At 35.1% G+C, this 13,002-nt stretch overlaps 1 protein-coding gene across 1 annotated transcript; it reads right to left on the bottom strand.

Annotated features, from left to right (window-relative positions):
• Positions 1 to 9,256: 9,256 nt before the first annotated feature.
• On the bottom strand, positions 9,257 to 9,755 carry LOC107493318 (uncharacterized). The gene is made up of 2 exons (XM_016114417.3): positions 9,593 to 9,755; positions 9,257 to 9,522 (listed from the first exon to the last, which is right to left on the bottom strand). Exons 1-2 carry the CDS (start codon positions 9,734 to 9,736, stop codon positions 9,292 to 9,294), a joined length of 375 nt encoding a protein of 124 aa, XP_015969903.2. The 5' UTR covers positions 9,737 to 9,755; the 3' UTR covers positions 9,257 to 9,291.
• Between the last annotated feature and the right edge of the window lie 3,247 nt (positions 9,756 to 13,002).

Genomic DNA, 13,002 nt, shown 5'->3' with positions numbered 1-13,002 from the left:
CTTTTGGGTGTATTTCTGTAATCTTTGAGTGTATTTCTGTAATTCTTTCTGTAACCGTTTGAGTGTATTTATGTAACCGTTTGAGTGTATTTATGTAATCGTTTGCGTGTATTTATGAGGTTCCATTATCTTTAAAACGATTTCAAAACTTGATTTCAGAAACCATGAAAATCGAAAAAAACGAAATAAAGAGAGAACGCACAAAGGAGATCCAATAAATTTGGCAAAAAAAACTCGAAAAAAGAACAAAATCTTTTAAAAAATGGAAGTTATATATTTATGCGTTAATTGATTTGAATTGATTTAAAATTACATAAACAGCGCCTGCGTTTAATGGGTGAATTCGTTTAGAGTTGTAAAACTTGTAAATGTAAACCACTTGTACGTAAAGATTACTTGTTAATAAGATCGATCACTTTCATCATGCTGCCAATAGAAATTATTTGTATTTGAGTTAATATTAACATTTGACTCCTCGTCATTCTCTCCTCAATTACATGGATTAATCTTTGCTTTCTCCAGTAATTTTAATTTGAAAGGCCTTTTAATGTTTTTAAGTAAATATGTGAATTTATCACTTAATTTTAAAGACATATATAGATAGATTGTTTTAATACTTGTCTCAACAAAAAGATGTAGAAATATCAAAAGAAATAAAGATGTAGGGATAGAGACATAACATTTTTGTCTTATCTAAGTCTCAATGTCTTTGAATTTCATAAATATGCTTAATTTCGTTTCTTAATTAATTAGTTACATAATAAACTGGGATAGTAGGGTTTTAGATAATGTCGGTATTATGGTATATATGAATCTCAACAACTGACAAATAATAACTTTTTTTTAGAGTCAATGTGAAGTTATCAACAATGGAGGTGCTGTAATGAAAATTCTCTTACTAATTAGGTTTTGATGCGGTTAATCTTGATAAGTGCTTGTCGCATGAAGATTAAAGTGTAAACTCATCATTCAGCTTACAAGCTAATTGATACAGCCTCGAGAATATGCACAAGACTCTCTCTATTGTAGGGATTGTCTTTCATATTAACACATGCTCCAAATCATAATGACTTTAGAAATAGCTAAAGGTGCTTCTATTTTCTTTGTGTAAATTTTCTTTTCTTTTCTTTTTTGAGTATTATTAATTTATTAATTTATTATGATATATTTCACTTAAAGTTTGAACCTTTGGTTTTGTAGAGAGCTAGAAGTTTCTGTGTTTGGCTAAGGTAAAAAAAACTTACCAATGAAGGTGACGCCATGCATGTTGTTCTCAATGAAGCTGTGAACTTGGTAAATAAACAAAGCAACACAATTACTCTATTTTTTATATATATTTTTTAAATGTTGATGAAGTTGTTTGAAATTTGAACTTCTACTAGATTCTTCAATTCTTCTATGTTTTGTGCTTGGAATTTTTGAGTTTATGTTCTGATTTTTGGATATTTTTTGCTCTCTTTTTTCGAGAGAGAGTATGATTTTTTGTTTTGTTTTTTTTTTGTTTTTTATGTTATTTGTGTTTTATAATTTGGGTGGTTTTGTTTGCAGGAAAATGTGCCAATTGAGAAAGTGTTTCAGACTCTAAGGTGTGACCAAAATGGTCTCACAACAAAGGTTGTTCAGGAGAGACTTGGTATCTTTGGCCATAACAAACTTGAGGAGAAGCAGATTTTTTCTTTTAACATTTTTTATATTATGTTTTTCTTTTAGCATTGTTAGTGGTGAAAAAAAGATGGAGGAAAAAAGAAAACGAAAAAAATTTTGAGCAGTAAAATTCTTTTACTTTTTTAATTTTTTTAAAATCCTATGCTCTGTTGTTATGGTTTTTACAGGAAAGAGAACTTCTAAAGTTCTTGGGATTCATGTGGAATCCTCTTTCATAGGTCATGGAAGCTACAACAGTCATGGCCATTGCTTTGACAAATAGGAGGAGTAAGATCATGAATACTTTGCTCATTTATTGACCTGAGAATTTTGATTTATTTTTATACGTGTGTGAATTCACAGAATAGAAGGAAAAGTAGTAGAAATAGTTGTAGAAATTGTAGAGGGCTAAAAAGTCCTCCCCCCAGCGCATTTTATCATTTTTTATTTTTTATTTTCATATTTTCTTGATTTTCATAGTCATGTTATTCAGGAAAAATCACTTGATTGGCAAGACTTTGTTGGGATTATTATACTTTTGCTTATCAATTCAATTATAAGTTTGTTAGAAGAGAACAATGCTGGTAATGCTGTCGTTGCTCTCATGGCTCGTTGATATAAAGTTTATATCTTCCACTTTCCAGAAGTTAATAATTTTGGATTTTGATATAAAATTTAGGCAGCAGTATTTGGTTCACATATGTTTTGTTTTAGTTCTTCTGTGTGTGTGTTTTTTTTAATTAGTATTACTAAAATGATTATTCAGATCCTTCGAGATGGGAAATAGGTTGAGGAGGATGCTAGTATCCTTTTTTCGGGTGATATAATTACCACTGGAGTTCATTCTTTCTTTGGCAAGGCTGCTCATCTGGTTGATTCTACAAATCAATTGACCATTTTCAATCGGTAAAATGAATCCGATCTTTTTATTATCTCAAAGTAAAAATGAAATTTACAGGTTATGCAATCTATTATCTATGTTAATTTCAATGCGTCTTTTGTGCTTTTAGTTAATCTTTTTGGTTTAGCTTTCTTCTTTACTTTTATAATAACATATGTTTTTACAATGACATTTAACATTGGTTTCTCAAACAGGTTATTGTTGTGGGAATGATAGTGGAGATCATTGTTATGTATCCAATTCAGCATCGAAAATATCGCGCTGGGATAGACAATCTGCTTGTGCTCCTTATCGAGAGAACAAGTATAGTGTTAGATTGGTGCATCATGTGAATCAATTTTTTTTTTTTGTCTTTTAGGTGATAATTATAGGCAGCTTTCTTGGGGTGTTTTGGATGATATTATAATGGGTAGACTTGGTGAAAGTACTTTTAAAGATTTGAAAGAAGGCATTATTGGGAAGGATGCCTTCAACAAGAAAGTCTTATTCCTACTTAATGTGAATGCAAGTCTTCTTAGACAAAGAAAATACAATGTATTTGAACAAAGTTACTGTTAAAAAATAAATAAACAGGTTTTACCTTGTGTTCAACAAATTTTCAATTTTGGTACCTTTTGGAAATGTAGGTGATAGTGACATAAATTCTTGAGTTCTATTTTGTTCCTCTAATAAAGGTTTAAAATCTTAATAATTAAAGTTATTCACAATGAGTCCCATTATAGAGTAACTTATGTCCGTTCTAGTTATTCAAAGTTCAAAAGGTTTCTAATACTATAAAGTGGACCGTCACTTGTAAAGAATTACAAGTCCAAATCTATAACTCTAGGATAAGCTATTAAGATAAGTCACTGATGCAGAACAACCTTTATGATTCTCTGCTGCACAGATTTAATTTTCAACTTGCAGAAATCACCTTATTTTCAATCTATAATAACTATAGAACAAGTTCCAATCACCTCCAAGTTTTACTTCCTTCTTTCAGTTCTCACTTGGCATTAACTTGAAGACAAAATTTATGGTTGGTTTCTTTGGAGGTTCTATACATGTCACTCTCTATTTATGCTTGCTTTAAGTAGCATTATAGAGAATTTTCGTGACACATACTGTACGATGGTTAATGATGAATAAAAAAAAAAATACTTCAAAATATTTTTGGTTTTTAACAACTTGCAAATCAAGTAGCTCAAATATTAGACCCTATTAGACACTTAGAATAAGTGCACCGGCCTATTGACCTATTTGCAAAATACATAACAATATTAGGTTGGTAACAAAGTATTTTACATAGACATATAAATTGAATCACAAAGTGCCTTTCACAATAATAATTACTTGAATCTTCGATTTCAGCTTCCCTTTTTATGTCACTGTCTCAAAAAATTCAGATAATTAACAGAGTACATATGTTAGTATATAAATAAAAAGTGGTCGATGCTCTTAAATTATTACAATGTGTGTTACATTTTGGAGTCTTGTTGTGGGACTAAATCCCCATAGTGGTCCCCTAGATTCAGCCCGTGCACCAATTTAGCCCCTGAAATTCCAATTGCACTGTTTATGTCCCCCAGATTGCGATTTCGGCACCATAATGGTCCTTCGGAGAATTTCCGGCATGAGTCAGCGACGTCGTTGATTATGTGGCAGAGCCACTGCCACGATGGACATTCGGAACGACGTCGTTTCATGGGGCAAAACGATTGAAAGCCCACACGTCGCCGTTTTGATCACAGTGAGTGTAGTAGTAACTTGGATGTGGGGTTTGGCATTCGTTACGTCTTCTCCTCCATATTTTCCCACCTCTCTCAACGCTTGGTCTCCTCCTCCATAATCAGTAGCGACGGACAAGGGCACTGCTGCCTGGCTTCTTAACATTGCTGTACTGAACTTGGGGGAAGGTTCGTGGTTCACCATTGAAGCAACGACTGAAGAACCATTTAAGCTAGCTTCAAGGTACAAATTTTATATTATTTTTTTAATTTTTTGGATCATGTTTTATTCCTGATATGGCCGATTGTTAAAGTTAGTTGAACATGATGCATGTAGTTTGTGTTAGAATCCACTGCTTGTTAGGGTTTTAGTGTTTTCCTTCTTCAAACCAGTAATGCATGCTCTGTTTCTTGTGAAAAGAACAGGGGTAATCTCTGGTGGTGTGTAATACCTAAGTTATTTGTTGTTTTTGTGTTGCATGCGTGGTAAATTTTAAACATTTCCTCTGTTATGTTGCAGATGAACGCCGAATTGTTAGACATAATGTTTCATCATGGGGGAAATTTTGAGAGGGGTAAGGATGGGAGATGGACATACACACCTGACAATAAGCATTGTTTAGGTGATCTGGATGTGGACAGGTTGGATGTATTTTACCTGAGAAATTACTTCAAAGAGCTAGGCTATGAGACCATGAAGGAGGTTTGGTGGCAGGTCCCTGGGATGAGCCTGGAAGTAGGTTTGAGGCGTTTAGACTCTGATAATGAGTTGAGAGAGCTGTGTTCTCATGGTGGAAAGAACAATGGGGTAGTGGATGTTTACATTGAACATGGCATTTCAGAACCTGAAATAGTACAAGGAGAGGATGTTGTTGTGCATGTTGATGACCAGGTGAGGGATCTTGGAGAGCAAGCCAAGTCAAATGCCAGGATGGTGAAAGACCCCCCTGTCAAACCTACCACCGAGAAGGACCCTCCTAGGAGTTTAAGCATGGTAACATACAAGCCCCAAGCTAAAGAGGCGTTACTGAAGAAGAGCAATGTGAATTCTAACATGGAGTCCCAGCCTAAGGCTAAGTCAAAGTCTAAGCCTAAGACAGTTTCCAAACCCAAACCCATGGCCAGACAGAACAATGTAACTAGGACTAGGAGATATTGTCTAAGGTCTGTAGGAAAAGATATTTCAAAAGCAAAGAAAAATGCTAGTGATCATGTTCTTTTATCCTCTGATTCAGACTCTCATGACAGCTACGAGAGTGCTGAGGACGAGGCCTATAAGCCACAAAAGCCGGATGATAGCTCAGATGAATCGGGCATTGGATATACTGTTCCTTCACAGAAGAAGAAAGTCAAGAAACCCAATGCAAGGAAGAAGGTCCAGGCTGAGAGTGGAAAGGAAAAAGGGAAGGCCAAGGTCTGTGTTGATGATGATGGATTTGTGGAAGACGTTTCTGATGAAGATGTGGACATCGGATTTGTGGGGGGAGGTCTAAAGGGGGATAACCATGACGCTTTTGATCCGGGGTCAGAATCAGATGGTGGCAATTCATGGCACTCTTTGGAGATGAAAACACCACCTAATTCAGAGGATGAGCTGGTTGGAGAAGAAAGTTCAGAGGAGGTATTTCCGGTGTTTAGACAGGGTGCTAGGTTCGGGGAACTACATTTAGAAGTCGGGATGAAGTTCAATACTAAGTGGGAGTTCAAGGAGGCAGTGAGGGAGTTCACTATACAAGAAGGGAGACGAATGAGGTTTAGGAAGAACGATGGTAAAAGGGTGAGGGCAGTATGTAAGGTGAAGGATTGCAAGTGGGTTGTCTACGCATCAAGGGACCACGAAGACAGTTGCTGGCAAGTTAAGACTTTCTTCAATGACCATACTTGTCCACGAGAGGATAAGAACAGGGCAGCAAATAGAAATTGGGTTGCAGGTAAGTTGGTAAAAAAACTAAGGAAATATCCCAATTTTAGGAACTGTGAGGCTACAACATATTTCAAGACGAAATATGACTTGTCGCTTAATAGAAACTCTATATCACGGGCACTGTGTGATGCTAGAAATATAGTCTATGGGGATGCCAAGGAGCAATATGCTATGCTTAGGGACTATGGTGAAACACTATTGAAAACAAACCCGGGATCAACTGTTCAGATTTGCACAAAGCCACAGCCTAGTGGTGAGGTCATATTTGAGAGGATGTATGTCTGCTTGAGTGGCTGCAAGTCAGGTTTCAAGGCTGGCTGTCGTCCGTTAATTGGACTTGATGGGGCTTTTCTAAAAACTGTTTTCGGGGGGCAAATTCTATCGGCTGTTGGACAAGATGCTAATCATCATGTCTATGTTATTGCCTGGGCAGTTGTGGAAGTGGAGAACTTTGAGAATTGGAAGTGGTTTCTAGAGTTGCTTCATGAGGATCTTGGAGACTACAAGACCCATGGGTGGAACTTCATCTCTGATATGCAAAAGGTAATTTCTTAATCCTTACTCTCACATAAGTTTAAATGTGTAAAATTGTGTTAGCTTGATGTAGTGCATATAGTGTAGTATACTGCCATATTGTGATGATACCTAATATATAATTGTTTGATACAATTCTGAAGATACCTTTGTGGTATACTATTGTTTGATATAATTGCTTGATATAATTGTGATGATACCTTTGTTTTATGCTATTGTTTGGTATAATTGTTTGATATAATTGTTTAGTGCATAAAGTGCAGTATACTATACTTCTGTGGTGTGCTGTTAGGGTCTGCTGCTATACTGTCAATACTGCTCTGATCTAATTGTTTGATTACATACTATACCTCTATGGTGTGCTGTTAGGTACTATTATGGTGATCGATTTTCAAAGTTAGGGACTATTATGGTGAAGGATTTGCAAAGTTAGGGACTATTATGGTTATCGTTATGCAAAGTTAGGGACTATTATGGTAACATAATGTTTGATATCTTCAGGGATTACTGCCTGCTATGAAAGCCGTGATGCTTAATGTGGGACACCGATTCTGTGTCTGGCACTTATGGCGAAATTTCAATAAGCAGTGGAAGGACCTGGAGCTTAGGGGACTGTTATGGGAGTGTGCTAGAGCTACAACATTTCAAGAGTTTAAGGTACATAAAGCCACTTTTTTTAAAACTGGAGTTAGTTTACATGAACTTCTTTTCCAACTATTAACTGTTGAATTTTAGGAATACATGGATAGGATAAAGCGACTGAACGAGGACGCATGGAAGTATCTTGACAAGTGGCCAAGGGAGGCATGGACGAGGTCACAGTTCAGGCACAACTCGAAATTGGACTCGATTTGCAACAACGCCTGTGAGGTTTTCAATTCAAAGATCAAAGAAGCAAGGGGCAAGCCTATACTTACTCTGCTAGAAGAGGTGAGAATGTTTGTCATGAGGACTATGGCTAAGAACAAGGTTAAGTTGGACAATCACCTGGGGCTGTTACCACCCGTAATCAAAAGTAGGTTAGAAAAGGTGAGGAAAGAGTCTAGACATTGGCATGCTATATGGTCTGGAGATATTGGATATGAAAAATTTGAGGTCCATGGCCGTCCAACAAACCATGTGGTAGACTTGGGGAAAAGATTATGTACCTGCCAGTTCTGGATGTTAACAGGTTATTTTCTCCCACCCACTTACCTTTGCTCATTTAATTTTACACTAGTGTTATGAATAATTTTTTGATTTAACTTAAGCTGGAAGTAAACTGGACTTGTAGGGATTCCATGCGTTCATGCTTGTGCAGCACTGGCCAGAGTCAACAAGCACCCAGATGATTTCTGCCATAAGTTGATAACCATGGAGTCTTACAAGGAAACATACAAGTACCACATCAATCCTATACCTGGCCAAGCCTTCTGGGAACAAAGTCAGTTTAACAAGCCATTGGCACCACCAATCAAGAGGAAGCCAGGGAATCTTCAAATAAAGAGGAGGAAGGACTCCGATGAAGGCACAAGTTCTAGCAAGAAATCTAAGCCAGTAACAGCCTTGAAAAGACAGCTTCGGCCTTTCACATGTAAGTACTGCTTGCAAAAAGGTCACACCAAGAGAGGATGTGAAAAGAAAGGAGCAGCTGATGCTGCTCAAGCTGCAGCTGATGCTGCGGCTGCTGCAAAGGCAGCAGAGGCTGCTAAAGACCCTAAAAATGCTAGTGCACAAGCAACTGCAACTGCCCAGGCCACCACAACTGACACTGCAACTGCCTCTGCATCTGCCAGTGCCACTGCAACTGCAACTACTATTGCTACAGCTACGGCTAATGCTAATATTACCATCAATTCTGCTCCTATTGGTCAAGCTTCAGAAATTGATCTGTCACAGCCAATTTGTTCTGAACCAGAAGACTCTCAAAAGGTACAATTTTAATTCTATAATAAGTCTTTGTAATTCATGGAGTAAAAACTCCGAAAAAGGTTTAGTGAGTGACAATGTTTGGTATTTATTTCTGGTTTGAAATTTGTGTAGTTCACTGAAGTAACCCGGGAACCAGCCACAAGACCTGCCAAACTGCCTACTAGAAGAAGGTCACCTCCAACAACCCCTTCTACAGCACTGGACCCAATGAAGGGTGCGAGTTCTGCCACTGCTTCACGATTCACAAATTTTCTGAAGTTTGTGCCGACTCCTGGATTTAAGCACCCCCGAAAGAAGTGAACTTTCATATTAGGACATTAGGACATTTTGCTTGTCAATTGTTTGTTTTTTGTTAAAAGATACAGTGACTGCGCTCACTCTAAACAATGGTTCATTTTCTTGATTACTAATCAAGTATGTCATGCTACTTGTTCAATTACTTATGGTTGTAATGTGTTAAAACTATGAATGGTTTGCCATATTTTGGTGTCGATCAATTAATACTGTCCATGGTTTGGATCAATCTTGCTGTTTCTTATTTACAAGTTCTTTTACTTCATCCAACAGGATATTATATTATATCAAAGTAAGATGATTTACACAAACCTTGTTATGTTACCACATAACAGTTTCATTCATTAATTTGGGAACTACATTACATTGACATGTTCTCAACCCTTTAATAGCACCAATCCTACAAAAACAACAATTACTAAGAACCCAAATCCAAGAACATGAGTTATGAATTTCAGATTCCTAATGTCTGCCTCCATCTTGCCCATCCGCCATGCAAAGTTCATCTTCCTGTCACCATCATCATCTCCTGCAACAGCTCCTTCAGACAACTCCTCTTGCACAGAATCAGCCCAGACGAATAACCCACACCATGTTTTCCCACTTGTCTGCAACCAACCAAAATAATCAACAAAAAATTTTTTTTCAATCAGCTACAAATTATTAAACTTTACTCACATTATAGTTGGGGCAACCAAAGAAGGGCTTGTTAGGATGCGACTCCGTCCCAGACCACCTTAGCACCGGGCGACAACCACAGCCGCACCAGTCCGGAACCCGTCCCTGCCTGCTTCGCGTCGTGCTTCTTCTCCAGTTCTCCATCGACGATGACCGGTTGGAACTTCCTGAAACATGGCTCCCACTTCCTCTCATGGGGGACAGCTACTGGTGTGCAGAAGAGAGGCAGAAGAAGACGTTGATCGAGAGAACCACATTGAGGGGAGGCCAACAAAATTTTAGGGTTTAAACATGAAGAAGGGGACTACATTGGGGAATTTAACCACACAATCCACGTCATCTGTACACTACGGTGTCCAACGTGGCAGTGGCTGTGCCACATAAGCAACGCCGTCGCTGAGTCACGCCGGAAATTCTCCGAAGGAACATTATAGTGCTGAAATCGTAATCTGGGGGACATAAACAGTGCAATTGGAATTTCAAGGGCTAAATTAGTGCACGGGCTGAATCTGGGGGACCACTATGGGGATTTAGTCCTTGTTGTGGCTTGACCTAGGTGCATGTGCAATAACGGATGATGTGAAAGAAAGTCTCAAATCGGTATTCTCAATAGAAAGTGATAGAGTGAGAAGCTTGGTATAATATATAGTGTACTGAAAAAGGTATCGTTCAACTTTTTTTTATTGGGGATTTGGGGCTCTATGAAAAAAATATTGAAAACATAGGCAAAAGTACATTTGGATTTTTATATAAAATTTTGTTGTCAATTCTACTTTTTTGTAGTTTGAATAATTTTTTTTTGCCGAGTAGTACGGTATTGTGTGATGTGACTAATTTGAGGTGATACAATAAATAATAGAATTATTATATTATTAAATTTGTTGAATTTTTATAAAAAAAAAAAGTTTTACAAATCTCTTAATTATCTTCGTTTTCATATGTCATTGTTGAATGAAATATGTCCTTACACAGAAAAACATAGTGAACTTCTGAGCACTTTATAGTTACATTCATTACAGTTCATCGCTTTCGTTACATTTTGAAGACAAAAGTGGTAGGACAAGAAGTATGGAAGTCCACACGCAGACCTCCATTTGCTTTCTTCTGCTCCTGAATCCCACAATCTCTTTCAGCATCAACAACTTCATCAACCCAAATGAAATAATTACACCTCAATTCAACTTTCAGTATCATGAATCCGACGACAATTTCAACCATTTCACATAAGATTCACAGCATTTATCATCATAAACAAAATCAGAATTCACATACCTCTCATAACAAACAACGAAGAAACAATGTTTTAAGGTTCCACTCTGTAGCAGACTCAAACACCACTGCGTCAAGTCCATGCAAACACTTGCCATTATTGTAGTCGAACTTCTTTTTCTTTCTATTTTTTGGCGCAGAAGATGAGCCACCACAACCACTGGCACAAGCATGAAGTATATTCTTCCTTCGTTGAGAGTGTGACATTTTAATACATTAGAGTGTACAAACCCCTATTACGACAGATAGGAAGAAGATGTACAGAAAAAAATTAAGAGAAAGAAGGAAGAATTTTTTTCACCCTATGTTAGGATTCTTAGGGTTCGAAGGAATTGGGAAAGGAAGAGGATGAATAGTGGTTCCATTATGCCCCTTTTTTATATTTATTTCAACAAATTTAATAATGTAATAATTCTATTTTTCATTGTGTCACTTTAAATTGGCCAAATCACATAATACCGTACCACCTGACTTCCATCACTATCGCAAAAATTACTCAGGCTACGGAAGGATAGAATTGATAACTAAATTTTATTTTAGTGTGTACAAATGACTCATTAAAAAATTTAGGAGAATATCTGTCCACCGTGTGAAAATTTGGATGTACTTTTGTTTATTCTTCTTATTTTAAATTCCATAAATTTTATCAAAAGATAATTTTTTCAAAAAAAATATTGTTAAAATTATAGTAAATCTGTCTACTATAATTTGATTTACTTGAAAATATACTAACTATGCATAAATTTGATCAGCCTAATATTATTTATTTAGTATATGTGTAAATCGAAATTACCTAATTCAATTTATGTGTATCTATATCTTTTCTAATAAATTTATGTAGCCTAATTTAATTTATTACTAAAAATTATAATTCGAATTATCCTAATTCAAATTTATATAAAAACTACTTTTAAAAAATTTACATACCATTTTTTACTTTAAATGATATAAGTAATATTTCTATGTCTTTGATCTACTTAAATAGTTTAACCATAATAATGTAAGAAAATTTCTTGTATACAAACAACTGTAACTCAATATCACCTTATTCTGGATACGTGCAATAAAAATGACAGGTTCATAAATAAATGAATAAAGTCACACCGCCTTATTGCTGGTTTCTAAAAGTATTTATTATTGAAATAATATTATACATTTAAGTATTTTTGTTAATTAAATCTACTTAAATTAGTTTAATATTAATAAAAATTAGTTATAGATAATATTATTTTAAATTTTATTATTTAATTTGATTGGATTTAGTTTATAAAAAGACTTAAATGTATATTATTATTTTTATTATTGTATTAATTCAAAACGGAGAATACTATTAGATCAGTGCTTTTAGTGAAAATAAAAATAAGAGTTAACTACTAATTTGGTATGCAAAAGAATACATTAGATATAAATTTTTATGATAATATTTGAATAAATATTTAAAAATTACAAAAAAATTCAGAACAAAATTTGTTCTTTAGATTTTTTTATTTTTTAAAAAAATGTAGCCATTACAATAAAATTTCAAAAAATTTACTTGACAAAAAAATTATTAAATTTTAAAGATGAAAAAATTTTATTTTTTAAAATAATTGCTAAAATTTGTATTAAAATTTGATCTCTAAAGTCATTTTTTAGAATATATATTTAATATCTAATTCTTTTTGTCATGTTTTTAAATCTTTTAGAAATATGTTTTTAAATCTTTTCGAAATTTATTTGTCGTTAACGTTTTTGGGGTTCTATTTGTCAACAATGAGAACATTTCAATACCATTTTAGTAGTTTTCTTTGGTTAATGTTGACTCCAATGTAAGACAAATCCAAATGAAAAATATTGATTACTTAATATTTTTCTAAGGTATTACGCTTGCATTGCATACACAAGTATTCCTAATAATGTAAATAAGTGAACTGCTCTCAAAATGAGAACTAAAATTTGAATCCGAAGCTGTCATGCAAATAAAAGTCTGCACACTAATCCATTTTCTTCTTGCACAGATTTCGGAAAGTGTTTCTACTATGAACCATGATGGTTAAATAATTTTGCAAGTTAAAACTGCTGTAGACAGAGTGATAGTAGTGACTAGTGAGTGAACAAGATGCAATAAGGATTGAGGAAGAGAAAATAAATGAATAAGGAAA

This window comes from Arachis duranensis, chromosome 6 (assembly GCF_000817695.3).
Source record: "Arachis duranensis cultivar V14167 chromosome 6, aradu.V14167.gnm2.J7QH, whole genome shotgun sequence".
NCBI classification, from domain to species: Eukaryota; Viridiplantae; Streptophyta; class Magnoliopsida; order Fabales; family Fabaceae; genus Arachis; species Arachis duranensis.
The sequence above is the reverse complement of the archived record's forward strand: the minus strand, read 5'-3'. Positions and strand labels throughout refer to the sequence as shown.

What these genes read in the sequence shown, in the direction of transcription:
- LOC107493318 (XM_016114417.3), bottom strand. Translation starts at nt 9,736, where the DNA reads ATGGAGAACTGGAGAAGAAGCACGACGCGAAGCAGGCAGGGACGGGTT. An exon ending in TTGGTTGCCCCAACTATAAT is followed by an intron (nt 9,523 to 9,592) that starts GTGAGTAAAGTT and finishes GGTTGGTTGCAG; the next exon opens with ACAAGTGGGAAAACATGGTG.